The sequence below is a fragment of the Zalophus californianus genome, chromosome 7 (genome assembly GCF_009762305.2).
Source record: "Zalophus californianus isolate mZalCal1 chromosome 7, mZalCal1.pri.v2, whole genome shotgun sequence".
In the NCBI taxonomy this organism is placed as follows: Eukaryota; Metazoa; Chordata; class Mammalia; order Carnivora; family Otariidae; genus Zalophus; species Zalophus californianus.
Window position 1 is genome coordinate 19,812,262 of NC_045601.1, and position 26,024 is coordinate 19,838,285.

General features: G+C 41.0%; 1 protein-coding gene across 3 annotated transcripts in view; it reads right to left on the reverse strand.

Annotated features, from left to right (window-relative positions):
• Positions 1-4,141: 4,141 nt before the first annotated feature.
• The window catches only part of GRM1 (glutamate metabotropic receptor 1), a 438,705-nt gene continuing 416,822 nt past the window's right edge, over positions 4,142-26,024 (reverse strand). For 2 of the 3 annotated variants that reach the window (XM_027604132.2, XM_027604133.2), the window contains one exon: positions 4,142-7,804. In XM_027604132.2, coding sequence (XP_027459933.1) covers positions 6,892-7,804 — 913 coding nt within the window. In that variant the 3' untranslated portion in view covers positions 4,142-6,891. Of the gene's footprint in view, positions 7,805-15,465; positions 15,551-26,024 lie in introns of all 3 variants that reach the window. The other variant, XM_027604134.2, reaches the window with a different exon arrangement.

Genomic DNA, 26,024 nt, shown 5'->3' on the forward strand with positions numbered 1-26,024 from the left:
ACACAATTTAAGAAGTTGTTTTGAAGAAATAATCCAGAGGCTAACATCAAATTTATTTAAAGGACAGTTGTACTTGAATTTTCTTTTGTGACCTTTACCTTGCTACAAGGAGACAGGGGTTTCTTTGGTTGATGTTAGAAACACTTTTTCTCACTTCAAGCCCTTATCACAGCTTTATCTTCCCTTGTACAGCTCTTTGTTTTCTTTATCTGCTGGTATTTGTGTCTGCGTGTACGTTATCTCTATCATCTATCTATCTATCTATCTCCATATTCATATCTATAGCACATATTGTTAGTGCCCTGCCCCCTCTTGGCATTCACCTTCCCCACACAGGCCAACTCTTAGGTTTCCAACTGCCAGGATCTGTAACTCTTTGCCTGAAGGCTTTCTTTGGAGATTGGAGTCTGCATACAAGACACATTGGAAGTAGCTGGAATTAGCATACCCCTCCCTCCCCAGCAGCCCTCAACCATGACAGGAATTGGTGATTAAATGCTCCCCACATCCTTGCCCCATGGGGATGGTGGACATTACAAAGCCTGCTCTCCACTGTCTCCCAGAGCCTCCAGCAGGACTGAGTCCCATGGTGGTAACCTGCCTGGTAACACACCCGTTATTGGGTGCTTATCATTTACTGCCTTGCGTCCCCACATTCCTGTTGGTGCTTCCAAGGATCACTTCCCCAGTACACAACTTTCACTCAAATCCTCCTCTCAGAGTCTCTTTCTGGGGAAATCCATCCTAATAAGATATGCATATTCATATCCATTTTGTGCAGTTCATAAGAAAATGGCTCATGGATTATAGCTGACTCCGAGCTAAGCCTGAGCTCAAAATGTGGCAAGGCTGCTAACAAAATTAGCATAATCTTAGGCAGCAATACTAGAATAATGGTTAAAGTGAATCAAAGTATTCGTGCAGTATTGTTTAGTTCTGGATGCAAAATTTTTTACAGGATACTCAAAATTGGAATATCACCATTGCCTGATTAGGAGTTTAGGAACCTAATAACAAAGAGAACAGTTAAAGGCAGTGAAGCTATTTGCCTTGGAGAATAAACTACTAACAAATGGTGTAATCAGTCTTCAAGTAGCTGAAGGGAAGTCATGTACATAGTGCACTGAATTTATTCAATCTCTTTCCAGAGGGCAAATCTCTGATTGGGCAAAAGTAAAATAAAAGAAAATCTTTGGTTCAGGAAAACAAAAACTTTTCTAATGGTTAGAACGTTCCCTTATCAAATGCAAGATCCTAGTCCCTGGAAATATTTCATTAGAGGGCAAAAATCACCTGAATCCATCTCATTCCTTAAAATGAACGCAGGTCACACATGTAAGCCTCTGTGATTCTCACCAAAAGCTCATTTCAGTTGCCAGGATTCCGTATTTGGAATTCCTTCAGACTACCATCCTGTTAAGGTGCCTCACTGCTCCTACCCCCTTGTTTTCCTGGCCCTCCAATACCTTCATTCTGAATTTGTGTCTTAGTTCTGTTTTCTGGCTAGCTTCATGGATGAACAATGTCGTTTGGGATACTGCTCTCCCAGTCGATATAAATCACATCAATATGTCAGTCAGTATGATCAAATAAAAATGATCACCGACAAAAATGGGAACACACTTGTAATGAAATAACTTAGGAGCTATCTGCCCCCTTTTGGTACAACTGCAGGTAATAGGGCTCATACCCCAGCCCCTCCACCCGTCCCCACCCCAGTCAGAAGTGATTCCTCACCTACCCCTCTCTAACACAGGAAGGGGAAAAGGACACAAAGAAATAGAGTCCTGAATGGGGTGATAGCTTATTTTATTTTATTTTATTTTTTATTTTGTTTGCAAGAGTGAGCATGTGAGTGGGGGAGGGGCAGAGGGGGAGGGAGAGAGTCTCCAGCCGACTCCGCGCTGAGCATGGGGCCAACTCAGGGCTCAGTCTCAGGACCCTGAGATCATGACCTGAGCCCAAACCAAGAGCCAGACACTTAGCCAACTGAGCCACCCAGGCGCCCCAGGGGTTAGCTTATTTTAAATGATTTCTAAATTTACTTCCAACTCCATAATTCTGTCATTATTTTCCTTTTCAGGTTTTGATATCCTCATTCCTAAGTTCCTTTTCCTCCTCCTCCCCCCCTTCTTCTTCCTCCCCTCCCTCTTCTTCTTCTTCTTTCTTCTTCTTTTTCTCTTATTAGTTTATAAGCCTTGCTTCTCAAGGTACCGTGAGAAAATCAAGCCAATTTCTGGTTTAATGGTGTCATTACTTCAAATCCTTAAACTAGGCTCTCCCTTTCTTCCGTGTCCCCAACAAGCCTTGGTGACTAGTTTCGCCTTTTACCTTGTCTAAGGACGTGTACTTCTGTAAGGAAGGAACCTCCAGCCCATGCTTTCCCTGTGGATGAGTTATTTGCCCTCGCTTTAACGGGGGTCCCACTTCAGTAGTCTATGTGTTACTGGCAGTTCTCCTGAAGAGGACACTGTTTCCCACACCTATTATTGCTTTGCCAGACCTCTGGCTGGGCTCAATGGACACTGAGTATTGCCATGCTCTTCTGCAAGAAAGGCAGACCTGCTGCTCAGTGGGACAGCTCTCTCTGATGCCAAAAGGAGAGCTTGTTTTTCATGATGAAAACATGTGTTGTTCTAGTTGGCAGAGTTAGGATCAGTAGGTGGAAATATAGAGCTCTGGACCCCATAAGGCTCTTGGAATAAATCTTCAAAGACTTAAGCTGGGAAAACTACATGGTGTTACAACACTTATTTCCTTTTTTCGACATTTACTGATTATCTGCTTTGCCCTGAAGTCTCACAAATTAGAAAAAAAAATGGATCACAAACAAAAAGGAACTTAGAATCTATTAAGGGAAAGAGACAGGCAAACTACAATGTAGTTAGGATGTGAATAAAATGCTATGGGGATACAAAAAGGGGATACTCTCCTGAGCTCTGCAGAGGAACACAAATTCGCAGGCTCTGGGCCAGCTTAGGATGGAACTCAAATCCCTTATGGGCCACTTGTTAGCTGAGAGACTCTGGGTAAGTTATTTCAGTACTCCAAAATATCCATGGAGCAGTAGTACCTGAAAGATTAAATGAGAATGAATGTAAAGAACCTTGCAAGATGTCTGGCACAGAGTAAGCTGATGAACATGTTGCTCCCCTTCTCTTTGATTCCCTTTCAGGAAAGTCTCTGTAGAAATTATTGGGGCAGTTACTCACACATCATTTGTGGTATCTGGACCCCAGACCCAGCCGCTTCAAATGTCTTCCTATGGTGAAGCTTCTGGACTCTCCAAGTGGGGGTCCTTATGACCTACTGGGCAATCTGAGGGTATTTTTTGGACTACACATCTGAAACATTTCCATTTTTCTTCTTCTTCTTCTTTCGTTTCTCATTTTCTCTCCTATGACTTTTCTCTCTCAGACATCAAGCTCCCATTTCATGATTTCTCATTCTATTTTCCAGACACAGTGAAGAAACCCCCTGGTGTCTCAGCCCCTGATTCTGGAAATTTCTTCAACATCAGCCTTCCTGTATACAGTTTGCTCCTACCATCTAAATACATCACAATCTCGTGGATGTGGTCCTTGTATACCCATTGTTCTCCCCTTGAATGACACTGGGTAGATGCTTTACTCTGTAGGTATCTTATGGCAAAAGATGGATAATGGGCTTCTTTGTTTTGAGGACCAGTGAAGTCTCCATTGAAACGTAAGGGAATAGAAGGAGGATGTCAACAAAGTAAGAAATCAGTTTCCTCTAAGGTGTGAGTCTTATGGGGCACAAATAAAACAAAGATGGCAGCCTTCAGATGCCTCCATCTCCAGGGCTCTGCTGGAGATCCAGGAGTTTGTCAAGCCTCACACATTCTATCAAAAAGATGAAAGACAATGTCTGCCATAGCACTGAATATTGAAATTCTGGATTTAATTTTAAATTTCGTGTTTCAGGTACCACCTTTCTCATAATCAAAATGTACTCTACTTTGTTACCTACCTGGCTTATAGATTTTGTGTGATGTTCTCCAACTTTGATCTAGAAGACATGTTGTGAGCAAAATCAAACCACTGTAACTATTTTTTTGTACCGGTCTATTTATCTTATTGTAACTCTGACAAAGCATAGAGAAGGAATACACACATTTAATAAATAGAAAATATTTATTATACAGCATTATCAAGATTATCTGACAAAAGGCAGTAACGAGCCAAAGGAAAACACTTTTACAAGAAGCTAAACAACTTGTATAAGCACATACATTAAGGTGAAGAGTATCTGCCCTTTTGGTACAGGGTATGTATGTGTACATTTCCAATTTTGAACAATTATGCTACAAGAGCTAATACTGTATTGTATTCAAGAAAACTTTTAATCATGATATTAGGCATTCAGAGAAATAATGTAATTGGTGTTGAATGTGTTCACCACATGTCTCAGACTAAAACCTCAGAACTGACATATTATTTGAATAGTAGAGCAGTTTTCCTGATCTATTCTTACTTAAAAAAAAAAATCTGAACGCACAAGTCCTGTGATATCAAGGACATATGTTAGTGGCATTAAGATAAAAAAACATGTTCCACGAATAATAGATAGTAGGCTTTTACTTGCTTGTTTGCCAATAAGCAGACCACCTATTAAGCACTGGAACCATCTACGCTCCTCATTCTGCTTCATTACCGTGAAAACATGAACTGAAATTCCTGTTTCAGTCATGAGGTCTTTCTACCAAAGGTGTTACAAATAATTTTTTAAAGGAAAGGCAGTCCATTCTTGATATGGAACTGACTAAACTTGGCAGTAGAATATGGGAAGACGTAAGAAACATGAGCCTCAAATATTGGAGCTGATGTTAAATTCTGAACAAATGATGCGGTGGGTATTTAAAGATTCTAAGATGATTTTTGGCTGAGAAATTAGCTTCCACATGAAGGAAGCATATTAAAATATGACTGCACATAAGGCATAAACAGATATTTAAAGGGGTAAGCTTCATTCCACAAATAATAGAAGAAATCAAAACAGCAAGAAAAATTGCTTTTATCGGGTGTAAAAAGGAGGACAAAAATGAAACTGGATTATACGTACATAGATATTACACGCAGCAAATGACAAAAATATAAAGAAAAGTGATGACAGTACAAACAGACAAATCAAAGTACATGGAAATAACAAATAAAAGAAAGTAAGAGGTGATGGATAGATAATTTGAAAAATTATGACCAGACATAGAGGTTAGTATATGCTTCAATCACTGAAAGCTCAAGTCGCTGTGGAAAATCTTTAAAAAAAAAAAAAAATCTAAAGTGACCTGAAATAATCTCAATACTGTCATTCCAATCTCATGTTTTAATAATGATGTGTGAAAATTTATAAAATGTACCTCTTTATTGTTACCCACAGTTTTTTTAATGTGACAAATTTTCAAGCCACTTCATTAATAATGTGTTCCACATCATAAAATATCTGAAAAATAAGTTCCCTCTTAGAAGAGGAAGGACCATCTGAGCAGCGTGTGAAAACCACTCAATCACAGCACTCAAACCTTCAAAGAGCTTCTGTAAATATTGGTGACAATATATAAAACATTATTAGAACATAAAAATATCTATACTCTATTGGAAAGACAACCTTCCGGTTGCAGTTCCACTGACGTTACATTGCACAAATTTTATTATCACACGTATACAAGGACACAGGAACACATTTACGTACTAGTTACAGGGACTTGGATGACAGAAGGAAAGAATTATTTGTCACTGAACCAGTAATAGTTGCTATGAGTACACCATTAAGTTCGAGGATGGATTTGTTTCTGTAGTACATAGGAGAAACAATGGCACCAAATATACATACTGCATCTTAGGAGTTCAACTGGTAATAATATTTGCTACAGTAAATGTAAGGTAACAATTTTGCCACGTGGTTTGTTCTCTTTAAGTGAAGGGCAGAGAAGAGCCCCCGTTGGCACAAACACAAGATAATCCACAAAACATCTTCTGCCACTCTCAAAACAATCTCTTGTCCCAGCGTTTTTTCCAAAATCACCAGTGAGTGAGTATCAACTATGGGACGTTGTCTGTGCTGATTGCGTTCACCACCTCATGCTTGTGTACTGTCTTGCCTCTCATTCCATCCTCCCTTAGCACTCCTGATGAAGCACTTTTTGGTGATGCTTTTGCTCTGATTCCTGTTTTCCTAAGTAGAGAGAAATCACAGAGCAGCAGGGTGTCCATACACTTTTTTCCAAATGTGACAACAAGGCTGGCTCTGCATCAGGTGCAATGGGTGAAGAGAGGCCCCTGTCTGGGCCAATTCCCAAGGCTCCTGAACACCAGTAAGGAGACGGGGTAGAGAAAAATGAGCTGCCATGCCATGGGTGATTGCATGCCTGCCCCTCCTTCACCCACCCATCCGTCTGGCTCCACCACACTCACTATGACTACCATGAAAACCATGATGTCAGCTAATGATCCACCTGGCCGGTCCACATGTGTTGTCTCTTTTCAAACTGGCCAAGTGTGTGTGGGCACATATATCTATGCACAATTGTCCAGAAGAGGAGATTATTTCCGTTGATTTATTTATTTATGTACGTATGTATGTATTTATTTATGTATGCGGTGAACGTTGTACACTATATGGGATTGTGCTTTGTCAGAATTGCCTTTCTTCCCAGAGAAGGCTTTTGAATAATTCAAGAATCGGGATCCTCGCCGGGCTCCTTTTTTGACTGCAGAGCACAGTTCCCTCTGGCCTCCACTAAGGCAGCAGCCTCGGCTCCCTTTCCCTCTGACTTCACCCTCTTCCGAAACTCCGCCTCCCAGCTGTCCGCACATCTCCGGAGGTGCTGGTGCTCTCTGGTTTCTCTTACTTTTCCACGTGGACACCTCCTTCCTACAGGGTGGAAGAGCTTTGCTTATAGTCCCTCAGGATGACCGAGGCGTAGGTCACGTTGGGAGGGGTGCAGAGCACCGACTCGGACACGGGGGAGCTGGGCACCGAGCTGCCCGAGGCCACCGAGTCACGGAAAGGCGACGGAGGCGTCAGAGCGGGCGAATCCTCAGGGGCCGGCTTGCTGGCCGCCTGCAGGCCCTCGTCTTCCTCTTCTAGTTCATCTTCCTCCGTGTTCCCTTCCCGCTCATACAAGTACTCTTGGAGGAGCTGGAACCTCTCGCTGTCGTCCTCGTCCTCGTCTTCTGCTGGCGGGGAGGCGGGCTCCTCCCCGAAGGTGCTCAGCTGCAGCGGGAGCATTTGCAGGTGCTGCGGGGGCGCCGGGGGCGGGTGCAGCGAGCTCACCCCGTTTCCCGGGCCCCCGGGGACTGCGAGCACCGCATTGAAATCTGGGATCCCGGGGCTGAAATTGTTGACCACCCCCTGTAGCTGGTCCATCAGGGATTTCTGTGGCTGTGGTGGCTGCTGGAGGGGAAGGGGCAAGCCCTTGGGGATGGCCGGTTCTGCCAGGAAGAGGGGGGTCTCCTCTGTGGTCAAGTGGGGCGGCAGAGGCGGGGTGCTCACCGCGGGTGGCACGCGTCGGTGCACCACCATAGAAGGACTGCTGGGAGGGCTGAAGCCAACCGGCTGGGCATCCTCCTCCTCCACGTTGTAAAGGGTCTTGGTGCTGGTATCTGAAAAGGTCAGGCTCTTTCCGGAGCCCTGGTAACTTTTAGTGAGGGGCTTGATGACGGCTGTTTGGTTGCAGGCCGTCTCATTGGTCTTCACGTGCACAGAGAGGCGGTGCCACATGTGCTGTCCCTTGGGCACCTGTCTTCCACCTGGTTCAGACCATGACACAGACTTGCCATTAGAACTATGAATAAAATAGAGATGGATTTATTTGCCGATATTTCGTGCACACAGGAGAAAATACATATAAATTATATGCAATCCCAGCTCAATGCAATTTGATTCCCCCCCCCCCCCAGTATGCCTGGCCTCCATACCCTTAACCTCCCCTTATCACAGGTCAAAAGCCAAAAGCTGCAGTGACCACAGCTTGCCTCTGTAGCTGGTCAGTGATTCCATCAACCCCAAGACAAGGCAGAACACATAGACCCGGAGAAAGTCCCAGGGGGAGAAACTCCCGGCTGCTGCAGAAGCAGCTATTTTCATTTCAGTCTGAGATTTCACAAAGTTATTACACACTCACGTACAAACACATACCCTTATGGTAACCACGACATTGACACTCAGTGCAAGACTTTGAAAGATTCCACAATTGATGGAGGAAACAAGAAATAACACTGTAGTTACACATGGACAACAGAACGTAATGCCCAGAGCTCTTGCCTCCCTTTCTTCTTAAGTCCCTGGAACAAATTAAAACCCACATATTAAGCTACTCTCATTGTCCTGTGAGGTTATAAAATATATCCCCTCAGTCGCCCTTTCTGATAGGTACCAGAGCAGCAAGGTCAGACACATGGCACCTGTCCAGAAGAGAAAAAAGCGGGTGACAGAAAACCCAGACCCATGTTCCACTTATGTGTGTCATAACTTTGGCTTTTCTTTTTATTCCAGTGCATTATTCCTGACACATACAATGAATCACAATTCACATAAAGGCCCTGATTCATAGCAGCTAGTTTGGGATTTCCCGGCTGGGGACTTTTAACTAGGTGTGTTTGAAAAGAGATAGAACCAGGAAGCCCAGCAAAATACAGATGCTCAGACCCTGGTTTAGTCCTTCAACATAGTTTGTGATGAAAATGAGACAAAATTAAGATTCAGAGAAAGCAGACGTTATGGAGACAAAGGTCCCTCCCTGGCCTTTTCCTCATTGAGCTTCAGAGAAGAAAAATGTTAGGGTACCAGCAGCCCTCCTGCTTTATCAACTTTCATTTTTATGGGACCATCAAAAAACCAATCAAATAGAAGAAGGAGGAGAAGTGGGAGAAGGTGGAGGAGGAGAAGGAGGAAGAAAAGAGAGGTATTGTGTATATCATTCAAATTCTATTCTGCGTGTTGTAATAACTCTGGTCTTACTTTGGGACTTTTAGCTTTTTTTCCTGTATAACTTTTAGCAGATGTTGGTAACTTACCATAGCACACTATTAATAACAGCAGTGTTAATACTTATATCAGGAAATATTTTTTCTTGTGTGTGTGTGTTGTTCTTTTTTGTTGTTTTTTTGAGTTTGCTTTTTCACTGTATCCATGAAAACAACAGAGAAGGTAGCACAATGTTAACACATTTTTGACAGTAAAAGGAATAGGGATAAGGAACATTTTTTTCTTAGGTGGGTATGTGTAATAGACTATTCTGGATCATGGTCTTTGGTTTTGAAAAATGTAGGAAGTGATCAATAGTTAATATAATGGTTTATTTAATCATTTTGAAAATGCAAGAATGAATACTTCAAAAATCATGTGTGTTGCATTTATGATGACGATAATATTTTGACATTTTACATATTATAATCTTGAAAAATGAAGTGAGCCAAATAAATACAGAGTTTTGCATAAATTCTGATACCTATTATAGAAAATTCTGGATATAAAAGTCCTAAAATAGATATAATAGTTAAAATTTTGAACTCATTATTTGGGAAAAGGTAGTTCCTCTATCTTATAATTTATATGCTATATGGATATTTATTTGAGAGAGAGCTGCAGGCAGGGGGAGGGGCAGAAGGAGAGGGAGAGATACTCTTGAGCAGACTCCCTGCTGAGCGTGGAGCCCAACAATGGGGTTGGTGGGGCTTGATCTCACAACCCTGAGATCACCACCTGAGTGGAAACCAAGACTTGGATGCTCAACCAACTGAGCCACCCAGGCACCCCATTTATGCTATATTTTTAATTGTCTAAGAAAAATCTCATCTCCAAAATACTATGTGAAAATTAATATTTTTCTGAAATATATGCTTAACATATTTGCTGAGAATGTAGAAGTACTTGTAAATGCAAAATTACTGGCTTTTCAGCTTCCACACTATTGTTAGAATACCTTTCTTCCGAGCTGAGTCAACTATAGAACAGATGGCTGGTGTTCCCAGCATGAACAGACAATCAACCAGTCAGTAACCAAGACCACAAGCCACAGTTCCTCTTCTGAGTTTGAAACTCTAGGTGAGCTCACCTCCCACCTCCTTCTTTCTCAATTTCCTCCAATCCTTACTCTACTCAGACCATCTCTCTCTTTATACGTTCATTACTACTCTTTCAGAAAGTATAAAACCATGGATTTGCCTCTTGCCTTGCCTCTTAAATATGTTTTAGTGTACCACCCAACCTCAATGATTTGCATTTTTTTTTGCACCACTTTTTAAAAAAGAGATTTTATTTATTTATTTGAGAGAGAGAGAGAGAGAGAGTATGAGTGAGGAGAGGGGCAGAGGGGGAGGGAGAGAGACAAGCAGACTCCTCCCTGAGCATGGACTCCACCCTGAGCATGGAGCCCAATGCAGGGCTCAATCCCAGGACCCTGAGATCATGACCTAAGCAGAAATCAAGAGTCAGATGCTTAGCGGACTGAGCCACCCAGGGGCCCCTGATTTGCATCACTTTCAATTGCAGTGGAAACATCTTTTCTTTCTTCCAATGCCTGCCTCTCAATGCTTATTTTTTTTTAAAAAAATCATTAAACTAAAAGGATGCTTTGTGTCTTTATTTAGCTGTGTGTGTGTGTGTGTGTGTGTGTGTGTGTACGTGTGGGTGTTTAAGAAACAAATCCCTTGAGAGCTAGTCTACACCTTACTCAACTACCAGGTTTACATACCCCAACAAACCATTGCTCCAGTCTCCATAGATGCTGGCAAAAAGGCATCCTTGTATTCTTGGGACTTAACTTCACTCACTCACTCACATGGGCTGTTTTCCTCACTTCCCAGGGCCCTACATGGGCCTCTATTTAAATCATGCGCTTCCCTATTTTAATGGTATTATTAATCATCTTGCATATAGATAAAATCACATCTTAGTTCTGTTTTAATCCAATACCATTCTCATTCTTGTAATGGGAGATTTTCACCCTGGCTGTCAAAATTAGCAGCCCTTCCCCTCAGAGTCTTGCTCTAGATTTGCTGTAAAGAACTGTTTAATTAGGAAACAGTTCTGAATGTCCCAGGACACTTATCAGATTAAGAAAATTAGATTAACCTTTTTTTTCCAAGGACAAAATAAATTGCTTCCTAAAAACCAGAGATAGTGAAGGAAATGTGTCATCTCATAGAAACTTCAGGACAGTGTATAAACTTCAGTCCTTCTGAATTAGGTGTTTCTGACATGTTGTCCGTATACAGCTTGAATGGTCCATGAATCTACACATGCGATAAGCTTTGTTTTTACACTGGATCAATATTATGTCTTGATAGATTGTACACTGCTATTTTCAAATGCATGTAAGTGCTATCATGATAAAATGTGCTGCTAGATACAAGTGTAGCTAAATTCGAGAAGCTTTTTTGTGTTTTATGTTCAAGTGGCTACTAAAAAAATGTACAATTATTATTGATTCGAGTGAAGTTTTAAGAAGCATTTTGGTGTGAAAAGGGATTTCCCTATTTGAAAAGGTTGGGACCCCATTGCTATGATATTAAGAAGAGAAAAATGTATAAAATATGGGGCAGCCAAAAAGGAGTAAATGCATTATCAAAATGCAGTATTACTATGAAATAAGTCTTCTATTTAATCCCAGATAACTTTAATACCTTCCGTTTCAGCCACCAACTTTTCCTTTTATTATTTAATTTTACTTGGTTTCCTAAATAGAAGTCTTAGGAAAAGCAACCTGATCTAGAAACACCAGGTAATTGTCACAAAACACCCCACCCTTCCTGCTCTCACTTCAGAAGGCCGACATCAGGCCTAAAACAATCTCATATTTGAAGATCAAATGCAGTAGCATTTGGCGTGAATACCTCAGGTGGCTAAATATATTTATTGATACAGAAGTTATTGGAGGAAATGGCTGTTAGGCTGGAGAGGAGCCAGGATGCACACTGGAGTGTGCAGAGCCAAGCAGGCCTGGGACTGCCGAGCCAGCTATGACAGGCTTGGAATCTTGCTTTGGTTTTTCTCTCATTAGATTAGTCTAACAATCCCCCCCCCAAACAGAAAACCCGATATTTACAGCACTTTAGAGAATGGTTAGAAGTGGGTGGTGTAAACAGATTAGTATATCTTTGGCATTCGGAGTGATCTTGTCTGTTTTATTTGTTTCAGTAAGTACTAGTTACATCTGCAGGGTACACTGCTCTCTGCTCCAGAGAGGTCTAAAATGGGAATATCAGTGGGTGGGTGTTTGAGATCAGGAGGGAAGCATCCTGCACAAGCTGCCTGAGGGGGAAGCTTACACAGCACCTGTCTCCCTTATGTCCAATTCAAGTCTTTGCCATGAGGCTTAATAGCTTCACGACAGACATAAGGTTGGCATCCAGAGAGCCCACAGACAAGGCAAGACCTTCGCAGAAGGAGGGGAGACGCAGTCCTTGGAACCTGAAAAGGTTAGCATGTGTTTTCTCTGAAAATGAAAGTGGAAACAGGAAATGCCATTGAGTCACGGCATGGAGAGAATGGCTTACCAAGTCCAGAGAAGAAACCAAAGCTACAGGCTTATGGGCAGTTTTGCTGGGGCCGTGCAGCCGTGGTGGAGACATGAGGCCTTTCCAAAAAGGCTGGTGCTGCCCTAACTGAGATACTCAGAAAGGGATGCCAGACATGTGTTGTCCAAATGCCTCGCCTCTTCCTGCTTCAGGGCGCTGGTACCAGAAGGAAGTGTGAGTAGTGATTCTTGTAGAATCGCAGGCATTGGAACTATTTGAAGCCATATGAGTCAGACTCTTGTTTTCCCAGGCAACGCCAAGTTAGTCTTCAGTACAAAGGACTTCCACTGATGCCAGTTACACTTTTGAAGGCTTTCCAGAAAAATCTGCATATTCAGTACATAATCTCTGGAAGCCTATGTGAACATAATTAAAATTTCTCACCTTTTGGATTCACCACTAGTAAGGTAGAAAATCTCTGGATGTGTTATTGGAGACAAATGCTTTTTGACTACATGGGAGCTTCATAGTTTCTGCAGATATCCATCTTAAATAGCATTGTGGATTTATCCCTCTCCTCTAATCCGAACGTCATAAGCTAGTCAGAGAATCACTTGGTTTGCCGAAATTTACAATACCTCAAAGTCTAAATATACAGTCCTCTTTTTAAATCTTTAGATGAATCACATTCTATATGTTAAAGTTATATGATACAGGATACACAAGAGCACAAGGGAAATCAGTTTGCCTTTATCAAGCTTTGTGCCCTCTTCAGTGAATCACTTAAGAAAAAGACACCCACAAACAAAATGAGCTCACCAAAGTATGGGAGGCTCCATAAACTTTGTCTGGGTATAGGGTCTACTGTCTTGAGAAAACAGACAAATCTGTTTCAGACTAATGAGTACAATTCTGATGGTTATTAAATTTTTTCTAAGTACATTCTAAATGGCCTTTGGTTCAACCTAATCATGATTACTGGCTGAGGAAAGAAATTCTCATGCCAAAGTTTACTGAAGACATCATGTTGTTACAGGAGTATTGTTTTAGCAGAGGTACACCAGCTGTAATTATATTGCTCCAGGAAGTATAGATGAGTCTAGATTCCATTCCCTTTGAAGGAACTTCAAGTCAAGCATTATTGTATTTCTATGCCCCATGCTACCAGACCTGTAATTTTAATAGCAAGTCATTTGATGTTCCTCAGCTCTAACCTGGAGTCCTCATGGCTTGCTCTGGAAACATAAGGCAATTGCATTGCTCTGCTGGGATTATTCCTCAGAAACAGGATAGATCTAGGCAGACCACAATGGTCCAGGAGGCAGCTTTATCTCCATCACTAGTCCCTTTGCCTGGATTGTTCACAAAAGCTGTGGGAACTGAAGGTCACAGAGAGAACATATCTTTTTTGTTGTTGTTTGTTGAGGAACAGCCAAGGCTAAAAATTGCCAGTCTCTTCTCAATCTTTTCCTGATCCTTTATAGTCTCCCGAAAGAAAGCTTGAACAGATCCTATTCCAAGAATTCTTAACAACCAATCTATCAGCTTTGCTGATTGTGGCTTTTTTTTTGGTCACCTACCAAGAATGTACCCACTTTCAGCCTTTGCTTTTGCTTTTTTAGGCACTCACCTTTAAGTCATGAAATGTTAGGTGACTCTTCTCTCTCTCTGGCCCTGCTGTCACAGCAAGACAAGCACATCTACTATTCCCATCAGTCCCTTTTGACAGGCAGCCAGGAGCTGTCATAATCAGGATCTCCTTGCTGTGCCCTTGGTCAGACTCAGCCCAGGCTGCAAGAAATGCTCAATGCCTTTTAACTTGGTAAAATTACAGAGAGTGCATCCAAGCAGACGAGTGGCTTTGATCTCGATGAGCAGGGGCCTCCTGACCACCACCTGAAACACACTGGCATGGCTACCATATTTTTCCCTTAAAGAATCAGTATGATTTGAATGAGACCACACTCTTTCTATCTGGGCTTTTTAAGGGAATATCAGAACACAGACTTCCCAATGCACTCCACTGAGTGAAGAAAAGAGACACCGCGGCCTCATACACTGGCCTCCATAGCCAGGTTCAGTAGCAAACATTTGAACAAATTGGGCTCTTCTCATCTGAAGAGCTATGCAAGCCACAAACACCTTATCAGTGGACTCCCTCCTGCTGCAGGAATGTGTACCTTTGACTCTCCCAGGAGTTTGAAGGGCTGTAAAGGAACAGCTGAAAAATGACCACAGACTCCGTGCACAATGAATTGAACATGGTCTACGTTCTTTTGTTAACTTAAAGAGACACTGTCAAGACCTAAAGGTCAAAAATTGGACCAAACATGCACCATTTTTATCAGATGGCAAAAATCTGATAAAAACACTCAGAATTCTGGGGGGGAATAACTACATTTCCTTTTTGTAAAACTCTCTTTTCGTAGGATTCACAAAACTTTTGTTTTGTGCTCCCCAGGGTGTGGGAGGCACCCAGCAGAGGCTCGTGTCAGTGCCCACCCCCTCGAGCTGACATTATGGAACTCTCCATAAGTTCAAGTTATAGCATTTACTTTAATGCAGACAGCATCATTTCAAACATTTGTGCAACAGCAAAAAGGCAAAAAAAAAAAAAGGAAAAGAAAAGAAAGAAAACAAAGAAAGAGCTCTGTTCGCCAAGGAAAAGCTGACGAATTTATGAAGGGGGGAAATTCACTTTCGAGCTTGTGAGTAGGAGTCACAAACAAAAGTGAATATCCAGAATCGGAAAAAGTGTTGTGTCTTGGCGTTGAAACTTAAAAAAGCAAAAAGACTAACAACTTGACAGTGCCCTTTTAAGAACGATGGACAATCAAATTAAGGCAGTCGTGCAAACCATGGCACGTAAATGGTTCCTCATTCTTGATGGCATGCACCACATCTGTTTCCATGTTAGAAAGTGGAAAAACCCAGGAGAGAGAAAGCAAGGGGCAGACCACTACATTGTCCATGCAGCTTTTCTTACACATTCACTGCAGTGTGGGGGTTTTCAAAGCTGCACATGTGCCGACGGACATTGGCTGGTGGGCGAGAATTCTGGCTGCCTCTTCCTAAAGATTGAAAAGAAAAAGACACCCAGTGAGTGAGTGGTTATACACGTGTACAGATAGAGTGATCACACCACTCAGGTGGTGCCTGGGCCTGGGCCAGGGCCTAGCCTGGCTCCTGAGACTTTCTCCATGTCATCTCCTCCCCCAAGTGTCTCCCCTGCACTGGCTGGCTATTTCTTACTGCCAGGCTCATTTCTGAAAGGCACATCAGTGGAGTGCATTCTTTCTTTTACCTTATGGGACCATCTCCTTCCAAGTGGCAGATGTTTTTTCTGCTGTGTGTCTGTCTGTCCAAAATTCGCTCTTTCCCTCCACTCTTGACACCCCCTTTCCTTCCTGGTGGCAGTGGGTTCCACCTCCACTCACACCGATGCAGGCTGAATCTTCCTGCCCATCACCCCCTTAAAGGACGTTTGTGGATTTATGTCTTACGTTGTGAATTTTAATTGCATTGCTAATTTTCCTTCATCTTACGTTATCACAAATGCATTGTTGTCACTTCCTATAAAGTCACATTTATCTCTTGGCCCTCACAGGACAAAATGTATCGGATGGTGGAGAGAGGGGGAGTGGTGAGAGATTGGAGGAATCTGCCACTTGGGGAGAATGTCATCTCATTCCTTGGCTAGAGGTCTCCTTATACAGCACATAGGATGATCTGATAAGAGGAGAAGAGCACTGACTGGTCATGGCAAGGCTAACAGGACAGCCACCGGCAGTTGGCCTTTTACCATCATTTGTTGGAGTGAAGATAAGTGGGTTTCCCATGAGTTAAGCAGCACTTCAGAAGATAATGGGATAAAGCCATCTTGTTATCACACCACCTAAGACGGCTGCCAATCACAGAAAAGAATTTCAGGAACAAGATGCGAAAGGTGAACCATCAGCAGGTGGGCTGTGGGTGGATGGATGAGGTTGGTTGAATTGGGGGGAATCTCAATATGAACTCTCAGTGATGAAGTCCCCTCTAGAGGGTCCCTGAGAACTCACAAATATTCTCTATGTATCAGCGTTGGGCCGCCTACCCCAAGACCCTGGTGACAACTATCCATTGTTAATCAGAAGAGGACCACAGCAGCTGCAGGCAAGTCAAAAACTTTGGCTATATTTCCTATCTTTTTTCCCATTAAAGCAGACAGAGGAGGGGAAACAAGAGGGAGGAGCCAGAGATACTGCAGGAGCAGACCACGCCCCTTCCCATTCCATGTATTCCAGACTGAGGCCTGGCACGTGCTAGAAAAGAGAGATGTGAATTTGAGGTTTGAAACAAGAATACACTGGAATAGCTTTTCAATTCCTGAAATCAAGGAATCTGATCTGAATGTAGAAGGTGGGAAAAAAGTCTTCCATAGCACAGTTGAAGGTAAAAGAGAAAAATAAAATTAATCAGTATGTGTATTCCCTCCAAGTTTGGGCCATTCAATAAAACATTTCAAAGTACATGATCTACCCAGAATAATTTGAAATCCTCGCCCAGAGATAAAAACTTGAAACACCTTGGTGTAACTTTGTTACTACTGCAATAATCCATTTATTTAAAAAAAAATAGACAGAGATAATGTTTGCTATTAAGCTTGCTGAAGTAATATGTCCCTGACATTCAATATGCCCACCTGAAATCACAAAAATGATGACAACAATGAAAACATCAGCAAGTAGACGACCAGGGATAAAAGTATGATGTTTGACTATATAAATGAAGCTATCAGTAAGAAAGAACATTTAACCTACAAAATAATAAAACAACTTAATTTCTCAGGAAGGAAGGCAGAAATACACTCAAGGCATTTGGCTTTCCCTTGCCAAACTTCCTGCATCCCTTGAATCCCTTAGTTAATTCCACCTGTAGATAATGTCTACATGTGGCCTGATCCAATGGTGCTGGGAAGCCAGGATCCCACCCGGGCTGGCTCAGGACCCTGTGTCCAATACAAATGTACCGCATGTCCTTCATCAGAAGGTCCCTGCACTTGGGATTTAGTGGTCTATAGTCATCATTTTGAAATCTGCACTGGGGGCTTGAAGCCTCAGCTTACCCACAGGTCCTGCCTCCCTGACTTCCCTGGTGCCCCCTGGGGCCCTCTGAGGCTTCACCATCTGGCCCTGCCCAGGGATCACTGCCACTCTCCACCACTGGCAGGGGTGCAGGAAGATCAAATCAGGGTCAAGTGCACATGCTGCCTAGCAACTCCAGACAGTGATTGGCTGTCCCTTCCATGGGCTAGCAGGGCCACAGTGCATTTGATAGGCAACAGCCCAGGGGTGAGCTTCTCACCCACCCTCCATGGTACCTTCTAGTCCACCTGCTGTTGTTGTAATACCCTTGGAGATCACCGGTCTACCAGGGGCTAGGGTAGGAGGGAAGGGAAAGGGGAGATGCTTGGTTCAATTTCCCTGGAGTGTCTGCCCAGTGACTGGATGGGTAGGAGGGGGATCTGGCAGCCTGAAGGCTGCACCTGCATGGAGTCACAGAGTGGAGGCTGCAGCACATGGCAGAATATGCACTTGTCCCCCAAGTCTCCTCTCCCCACCCTGCATGGCAGTGCAGCATTAAATGGCAAATAAAAAAACCACTAAGACAGGTTGAGAGAGACACCATAGGAGAAAAGGCTTTATATCATAGTCTCTTTAACATTACCCTCTGTGTGTTCAACCAGGGGCCTCATGTTTTCTTTTTGCACCGGGCCGTGCAAATGATGTAGCTTGTCTTGTCTGCTGGGCGTATGTATGATGATAACCACAGGGAAACGACTTGACAGCTCAGAGACTTGATGTGCTGACATTAGCATAGGTGCACAGAGTGTGGCATGCCTGGACAACAGCCCTTCTGTCTCCCAGGGACTGGGGTGGGAGCTCTGTGGCCTCTGGCACTGACTTGGAATTAACTGCTGCAGTTAGTGGAGAGTTCTGTGGTTCCTTCAGAGGCGGCAGTCATACTGACAGCCAAACTCCATACAGTAACTCCCAGCAATCCCAAAGCCACCTTAATTCACTATTGATTGAAGTAGTTGAAAAAATTATAGCATTTCCTTCATAGTGCCATTTTCTTCAGTCTCTGACTCACTTTGCGTTGAAGTGAAATGTAAATGACCTATGCCTACAGAGCTTACTTTTATGAAAGGGGTGGTTGATTAAAGGTTACAGGCCAAAGCCTTGAAAAATCTGATGCCAGAGTGTCTGTTTTATCACTGCACAAAAACTGAGAGGAGCTTGACTTCAGGGTATTTTTAGCAACTGTAAAACCACATATTCAACCAACCACAGATTCAGCAAGCCAAAGTAAAAGCTTGGAGGGAAAATGCAGCATATGGAGACTTGACAAATATAAGTCCCAAATCTGTGCTTGAATCTTTTGGCAGAAACTGTGGATTTAAAGAAACCCCAGAAATTCAGTAAGAAAGATTCCTTTTCAATTTCTTCTGAAAGTGCAGTTTTTTTCTTTTCTTTTGCTCTTTTTTCTTTCTCTTCTTCCCTTCTATTATCCTTTCTTCCTCTTTTTCTTTTCTTTTTTTCCTTCTTCCTTCCTTCTTTTCTTTACTCATCTCTTTTCTTTCTATAGAGTCAATGCTTGTTACAGTTCCTCTCATCTATTCTCATTGTCCAAATCTCCCTTTGTAGAAAAGACCATCTCTCTTTGGGTATACTTAGTCCCATATGACTTTGTTTTAATGTGTTATTTTCTTTACAGTAGTTCATTCACACGTCAGTTTCTGTGCTAGAAATTATTCTTCACATGAACTTGAGAAGTTGTTACAAGCAGGTTTCATTCATTGTAGTGTAACAGTAAGACAGCTGGGTAAGGGGCCAGGAAACCAGGCACTCTCCAACTGTGTATTTGCCCCTTTCAGATTCAGTTTTTTCATCCATAAAGGATTGTTGAAAGAATAAATGTGAAAATGTTTCCAAATAGTAAAATGCTCTCCCAGTTGAAGACATCACCATTACAACCCTCCCTCTGAAGGATGGAGGGACAGAAGCACAGACAAAACACCCAGGTATTTTAAATCTCAGTGTGATTTAGCATAGACTAATTCTGAGTATCTCAAACTTTACTTCATTTTACTTATGAATGTTAACCACTTTCCTTATTCAAGAATTTCAATAACTTCTACTAGAAAATAAACTCTTTTCTCTCCAGATTGTGGGGGATGGTGTTGGGGGTGGGGTGGGTTACGACGTTAGTGACATTGAATGGATGTGGCAGGAGCAGGTAAAAGCTAGGTAGAGAGCAGGTTAGCTGTCTGTGTCTGAAGTTGCATATCTGTGAGAGGTTTGGAGGTAAGTCTACTTTTAGCAGAGAGAAGCAGTCTATACAATTCCAGATGGTCAGTTTACCATGGAAATAATAATGGGGCAGCTGTCTGAAGTAATCATAAAGATTGGCAGCAAACAACTCAAGACCATTTTAGCAGAGTGTGGTCTATCTTTTTTGTTGTTGTTGTTATAGATAAATATAGGATAATTTCTGCCTCTGATTGCTTTCCAAAGCCAAATGCATTTTTTTCTATTATCTGAATTTAAATATTTATTTCTAAATATTCGTTCATCAGAGTGGAGAGTGGAGCTCTGATTGTATATGTAAGCCCTCTGTAAATGGTAATTTCTTCCACTCTTCATTTTACTGCATGGATATCTAATACAGTACATTAATGTTCTTTATATAAACACACAGTGCAGTTTCTCCACTGAGGTGTAAATACTGCTCTTTAAAGAAAATTTTAATTATAAAGATTTCTAAGCTAATAAGAGCTTATAGAAAATGACCTAATAAAATTCAATTTAATTGTCATAGATTTGTGAAATATAAACATTTTGCTTTATATAAAGTTTCCTTTCTTTTGAAAACATTAAGAATATATGTGAAGCCCTCTGTGTATATATATATTTAAATATTTTATTTATTTATTTGACAGAGAGAGACAGAGAGAGAGAGACAGAGAGAGAGAGAGGGAACACAAGCAGGGGGAGTGGAAGAGGGAGAAGCAGGCTTCCTGCTGAGCAGGGAGCCCTATGCAGGGCTCGATCCCAGGACCCTGGGATCATGGCCTGAGCTGAAGGCAGACACTTAACAACTGAGCCACTCAGGCACCCAAGCCCTCTGTATATTATTCTTAATACTAATCCTATCCTTTCCAAGGGAAAATTTGGTATGGATGGATCATCACTTGGGATATTTGAATACTTTTACAACATATATATTCATATGTGTTCATAAATAATATACAGTAGTGTTTACCATGTTATTAAATTTTATTGACATAGCATTGCACTCTATTTCCATTCAGCAATTTGCCCATTTTGTCCATTTTGTATTACATTAACAGGTACAGTTCTAGTTCATTCACTTAAACTAAATTGAATACATACCACACTACCAAAAATATAATCAATTCTCCTACTGATGGCCACTTAGGTTGTTTCCTACATTTTGCTATTTTAAGCAATGCTGCAGTAAACATTCTAGATTAAGTCTCCTTGCACACAAAAATGGGAGAGTTTTTCTAAGCTATAGGCCTAGAAATAGAGTTGGTGGATTGTTGTGAGTGTACATTCATCTTTCTTATACATGGCAAAATTGCTCTATGAAGTGCTTGCCCAATTTACATTAGTATGTGAGAATTCATATTATTCTTTCTGTTTATCAGATCTTTAAAAAATGGCTTTTTATTATGAAAAATTTCAAAAATATAGAAACATGGAGAAAATGCTAAAATGAACCCCCACATCCCTATCATTCAGCTTCAATAATAATATATATGTGAATCTTGTTTCATCTATACCACCATTTATTTACTTTAAAGAAAAGCTAAATCATTATGTTTTCATCCATAAGGAATTCAGTGTAAAGGCTTATAATATAGGTGTACATTTTTATAATAAAAGGAAAAATAATATTATCACATCTAAAATACATTAATTGTAATTCTTTAATATTTGATATTAAATGTTTAATATTAAAGTCATTATTTAGATTTCCCTGATTTCCCTGATAGTCTCATATATTTTTATTTTACTTTTGATTTTCAAATCAGCATCCAAACTAGATCTGCATATTGCATTTTGTTGATGACTCTCTTAAGCCTTTTTTAATCTATAGATGTTCCCTTCTTCTTTTTTGATGGCTATTTGTTGAAAACATACTGATTGTTTCCCAGATTATGGATTTTACTGGTTGAGTCCCTATAGTGTCATTTAATACGTTCCTCTGTCCCCTATATTGCCTATGAATTTATAGTTAGATCTGAGGGCTTGATCAGATTCATGGTTGTTTGTACAAGGAGTATAATTTATAGGAGATAGTGTTTACTCCTTATTATACCAGACCAAAAAGCACATAAATTGGGTTGTCTATTAATCACATTAAGATTGATCAGTGGGTTCAGGTGTGGTCAGCCTAATGCACACATTACAAAACTTCCCATCAGCCTTTCACTTAATGGTTTTAGCAGTCACTGATGATCATTATGAAGATCAACTATTTTATTACAAAACTACAAAATGGTAATATTGTAATTCTATCATCCTTTCTATATTTGTCAACTAGATTTCTTTTCGAAAGTAGAATTTTCCCCTCATCAGCCATTTAGTTCCTCTGATATAGAGTTCAAACAGAAAACACAAGCCAAATGGATGATTCTTTTCTTTTCTTTAGAAATGTTCAGAATAAAGATTTAGGGGGTGCCAGGGTGGCTCAGTCATTAAGTGTCTGCCTCCTTCTGCTCAGGCCATGATCCAAGGTCCTGGGATCGAGCCCCACATCAGGTTCCCTGCTCAGTGGGAGACCTGCTTCTCCCTCTTCCACTCCCCCTGCTTGTGTTCCCTCTCTCGCTGTCTCTCTCTCTGTCAAATAAATAAAACCTTAAAAAAAAAAAAGAATAATGATTTAGTTTTCTAACAGTGATCTAACCCTCCAACAGTGATCAATGTATCACCTATGGGTCTGCTTTTATTGTCTAATTGTTTCCCTTGATTTTTTGGTAATATTGTCCTAACTCTTCCACACCTAAACATATAAGACACTTCCACACCTAAACATATAAAACACACATGCACACAACACATATAGAAACAAAAACACATATACACATATAAAATAAGATTCCGTAGAGGCTGTAAACGATAGATGGTATTATATGTGCTAGAAGGTGCTTTATCACTTTACCTGTTTAGTAGAGGGGACAGATTATCTTAATCTAATCCAGAACTGAGCTGAGTCAAAGTTATTTTATAATTGGGATAGGAATTGGTCTACTGTAGGGCATATCCCTTCAGGACTTTTAACAGAACATCTGGCTGTGCACTAGTACACCTCATCTGGTGGGTCTTTAGCACCTCAGCATTAAGAGGCTATGGGAGATCCTGGCTAGCTTTTCAAAGATTTTCAGTTTAGATTTTTGGCTTCCTGACCCACACAACTTCAGAATTAGGCAAATGATGGGTAATCCTGACCACATGATTGAGTGCCTCTGAGTCTCCAATTTTGTCAGTCCATGTGGTTGCTAAAGGCATTTTCTGTTTTTGTTTTGTTCCCCCCACCCCCACAGGTGAGTCTGTCTCCTCATTATTGAAAGACTCCATGAAAATAATGCTCTATGTCAGAAGTGTTTAGTTCATCTTTTAACCTTTCTGATCCACTCAATTTCAGGCAATTGCAAATGTTTTGAGAGAGAAGCTGGACATACGTTGAAGCCTCTCTGCCTTTCCTTTTATTACTCAGACTGATGGCCACAGCATTTCTTCTGCTTTCTCTCTTCCCTCTGCTGACTCTGCTTGGGCCATGCCTGGATACTCAACTTGTGTCATGCCTGGATACTCAGTCCCCAACCAGGGCCTGGAGTTGGCAGATGCTTCCTGACAAAAGCAGTTGCAGATCATCAGTTCACTTCTTGTTCTCCTCTCTCTGGTATTCTAGTCTCACTCTCCTATCACTTCGGTAACTCCCTGATAAAAAGTATTTGTCTTTTATATATGTTCCCCAAACCTTCTTTACTCTTCACAAAATTTTGCACATATTTCCTTCAACATTCAAACATGTTTATCAAGTTTTTTTTACCACACTGCAATGTATATTTTATCTTTGCATCTCTCCTGTGATCCTTTTCACTTCTTATTATATAAGTTATTGATGTTAATTCTTATCCCCTACATTTGATAGGTCATAGTTTCTGAAGGGCAGGCTCCATGTCGAGTTACCATTGTGTATCTCTTATCACCCTCTTTTCCTACCCCAACTTTTGGAAATAAAAGGAAACCATATAATCTCTCATGCAAAGAATGATCACTTTTAAGAATGAAAGGAGTGCTTTAAAAGTCATGTTATGACAAAATGCATAACCAGGGACTTTGGGGGAGCATGAAAATACATATGATCACCTATTTAGAGTAAATGAATGAATGACTGAAAAAATGAAAACAGAATGGAGATCTGTCGTTTCCTGACCCCTCCTACACTGTTGGTGGGAATGCAAGCTGGTGCAACCACTCTGGAGAACAGTATGGAGGTTCCTCAAAAAGTTGAAAATAGAGCTACCATTCGATCCAGCAATTGCACTACTGGGTATTTATCCCAAAAATACAAATGTAGGGATCCAAAGGGGTACGTGCACCCTGATGTTTATAGCAGCAATGTCCACAATAGCCAGACTGTGGAAAGAGCCAAGATGTCCATCGACAGATGAATGGATAAAGAAGATATGGTGTGTATATATATATATATATATATAGATATGGTATATATATATATATATTATTCCATTGTGTGTGTGTGTGTGTGTGTATATATATATATATATACACACACACACACACACACAATGGAATACTATGCAGCCATCAAAAGGAATGAGATCTTGCCATTTGCAACAACGTGGAGGGAACTGGAGGGTGTTATGCTGAGCAAAATAAGTCAATCAGAGAAAGACATGTATCATATGACCTCACTGATATGAGGAATTCTTAATCTCAGGAAACAAACTGAGGGTTGCTGGAGTGGGGGTGGGGTGGGAGGGATGGGGTGGCTGGGTGATAGACATTGGGGAGGGTATGTGCTATGGTGAGCGCTGTGAATTGTGCAAGACTGTTGAATCACGGATCTGTACCTCTGAAACAAATAATGCAAATATGTTAAGAAAAAAAGAAGATAGCAGGAGGGGAAGAATGAAGGGGGGAAATCGGAGGGGGAGATGAACCATGAGAGACTACGGACTCTGAAAAACAAACTGAGGGTTCTAGAGGGGAGGGGGGTGGGGGGATGGGTTAGCCTGGTGATGGGTATTAAAGAGGGCATGTTCTGTGTGGAGCACTGGGTGTTATGCACAAACAATGAATCATGGAACAGTACATCAAAAACTAATGATGTAATTGATGGTGATTAACATAACAGTAAAAAATTAAAAAAAAACAGAATGGAGAAATATTCCTAATAGAAAAATAAACAGAAATATTTCTGAGCTTTTTCAACACTTTGGTAGTTTCAGGAATATCAAAAACACTTATTGTTAAATATCTAACTAAATTATGCCAAAATCATGTTTGCCTAACATGTTATATATGGCATAGAAACTAAATGATCATTGCAAATTAATGCAGGTGTTTGGAAAACAGAAAATAGCTGTTGATAACTCATCATAACTTGTGATTCATGGGGGTGCCTGGGTGGCTCAGTCAGTTGAGCATCTGACTCTTGATTTCAGTTCAGGTCATGCTATTGAGCCCCATGAGGGGCTCCACACTCAGTGAGGAATCTGCTTGAAATTCTCTCTCTCCCTCTCCTTCTCCCATTGTCCCTCCTGCTCATGCTCTCTTTCACTCTCTCAAATAATAAATAAATCTTTAAAAAATAACTTGTGATTCATTAATCATAATTTCAAATTTAGTTTAATTTTCATCAATTAAAAATGATGACTCCTTGGGGCACCAGCTTGGCACAGTCAGTTAAGCAACTGACTCTTGGTTTTGGCTCAGGTCGTGATCTCAGGGTTGTGAGATTGAGCCCTGCATCAGGCTCAGTGCTCAGCACAGAGTCTGCTTAAGATTCTCTCTCCCTTTGCCTTTCCCCACTCTCTAAAATAAATAAATACATCTTTTTAAAAAATGATGAATCCTTGTTATATATTTGATTTGCTATAAAGATCAGGACTGTCAATCAACTATTTTCTTATCCCCTGACAAAATAGAAAAAATTGAAGAAAAAGGAAAAAGAAAAAAGAAGTAATTACTTTAGTAAGAAGTTTAAAATTGAAGTAATGATAATAAAAAGGACTTTAGGTCACTTAAATCTAAAATTGTCTGAGGCTTCTGATATTCTTGGCTATGACATTCACAATATTAGATAAGTTTCTACTAAAGTTTATTTTATGCTACCATTTCTCTTTAAGCAGAGGCATTAATATCTTCATGTCACCACCCATCAAACCTGAAAAAGAACGAAATAGCAATTATCACATAATTTCCTTCATAGTATTAGATGTATAGT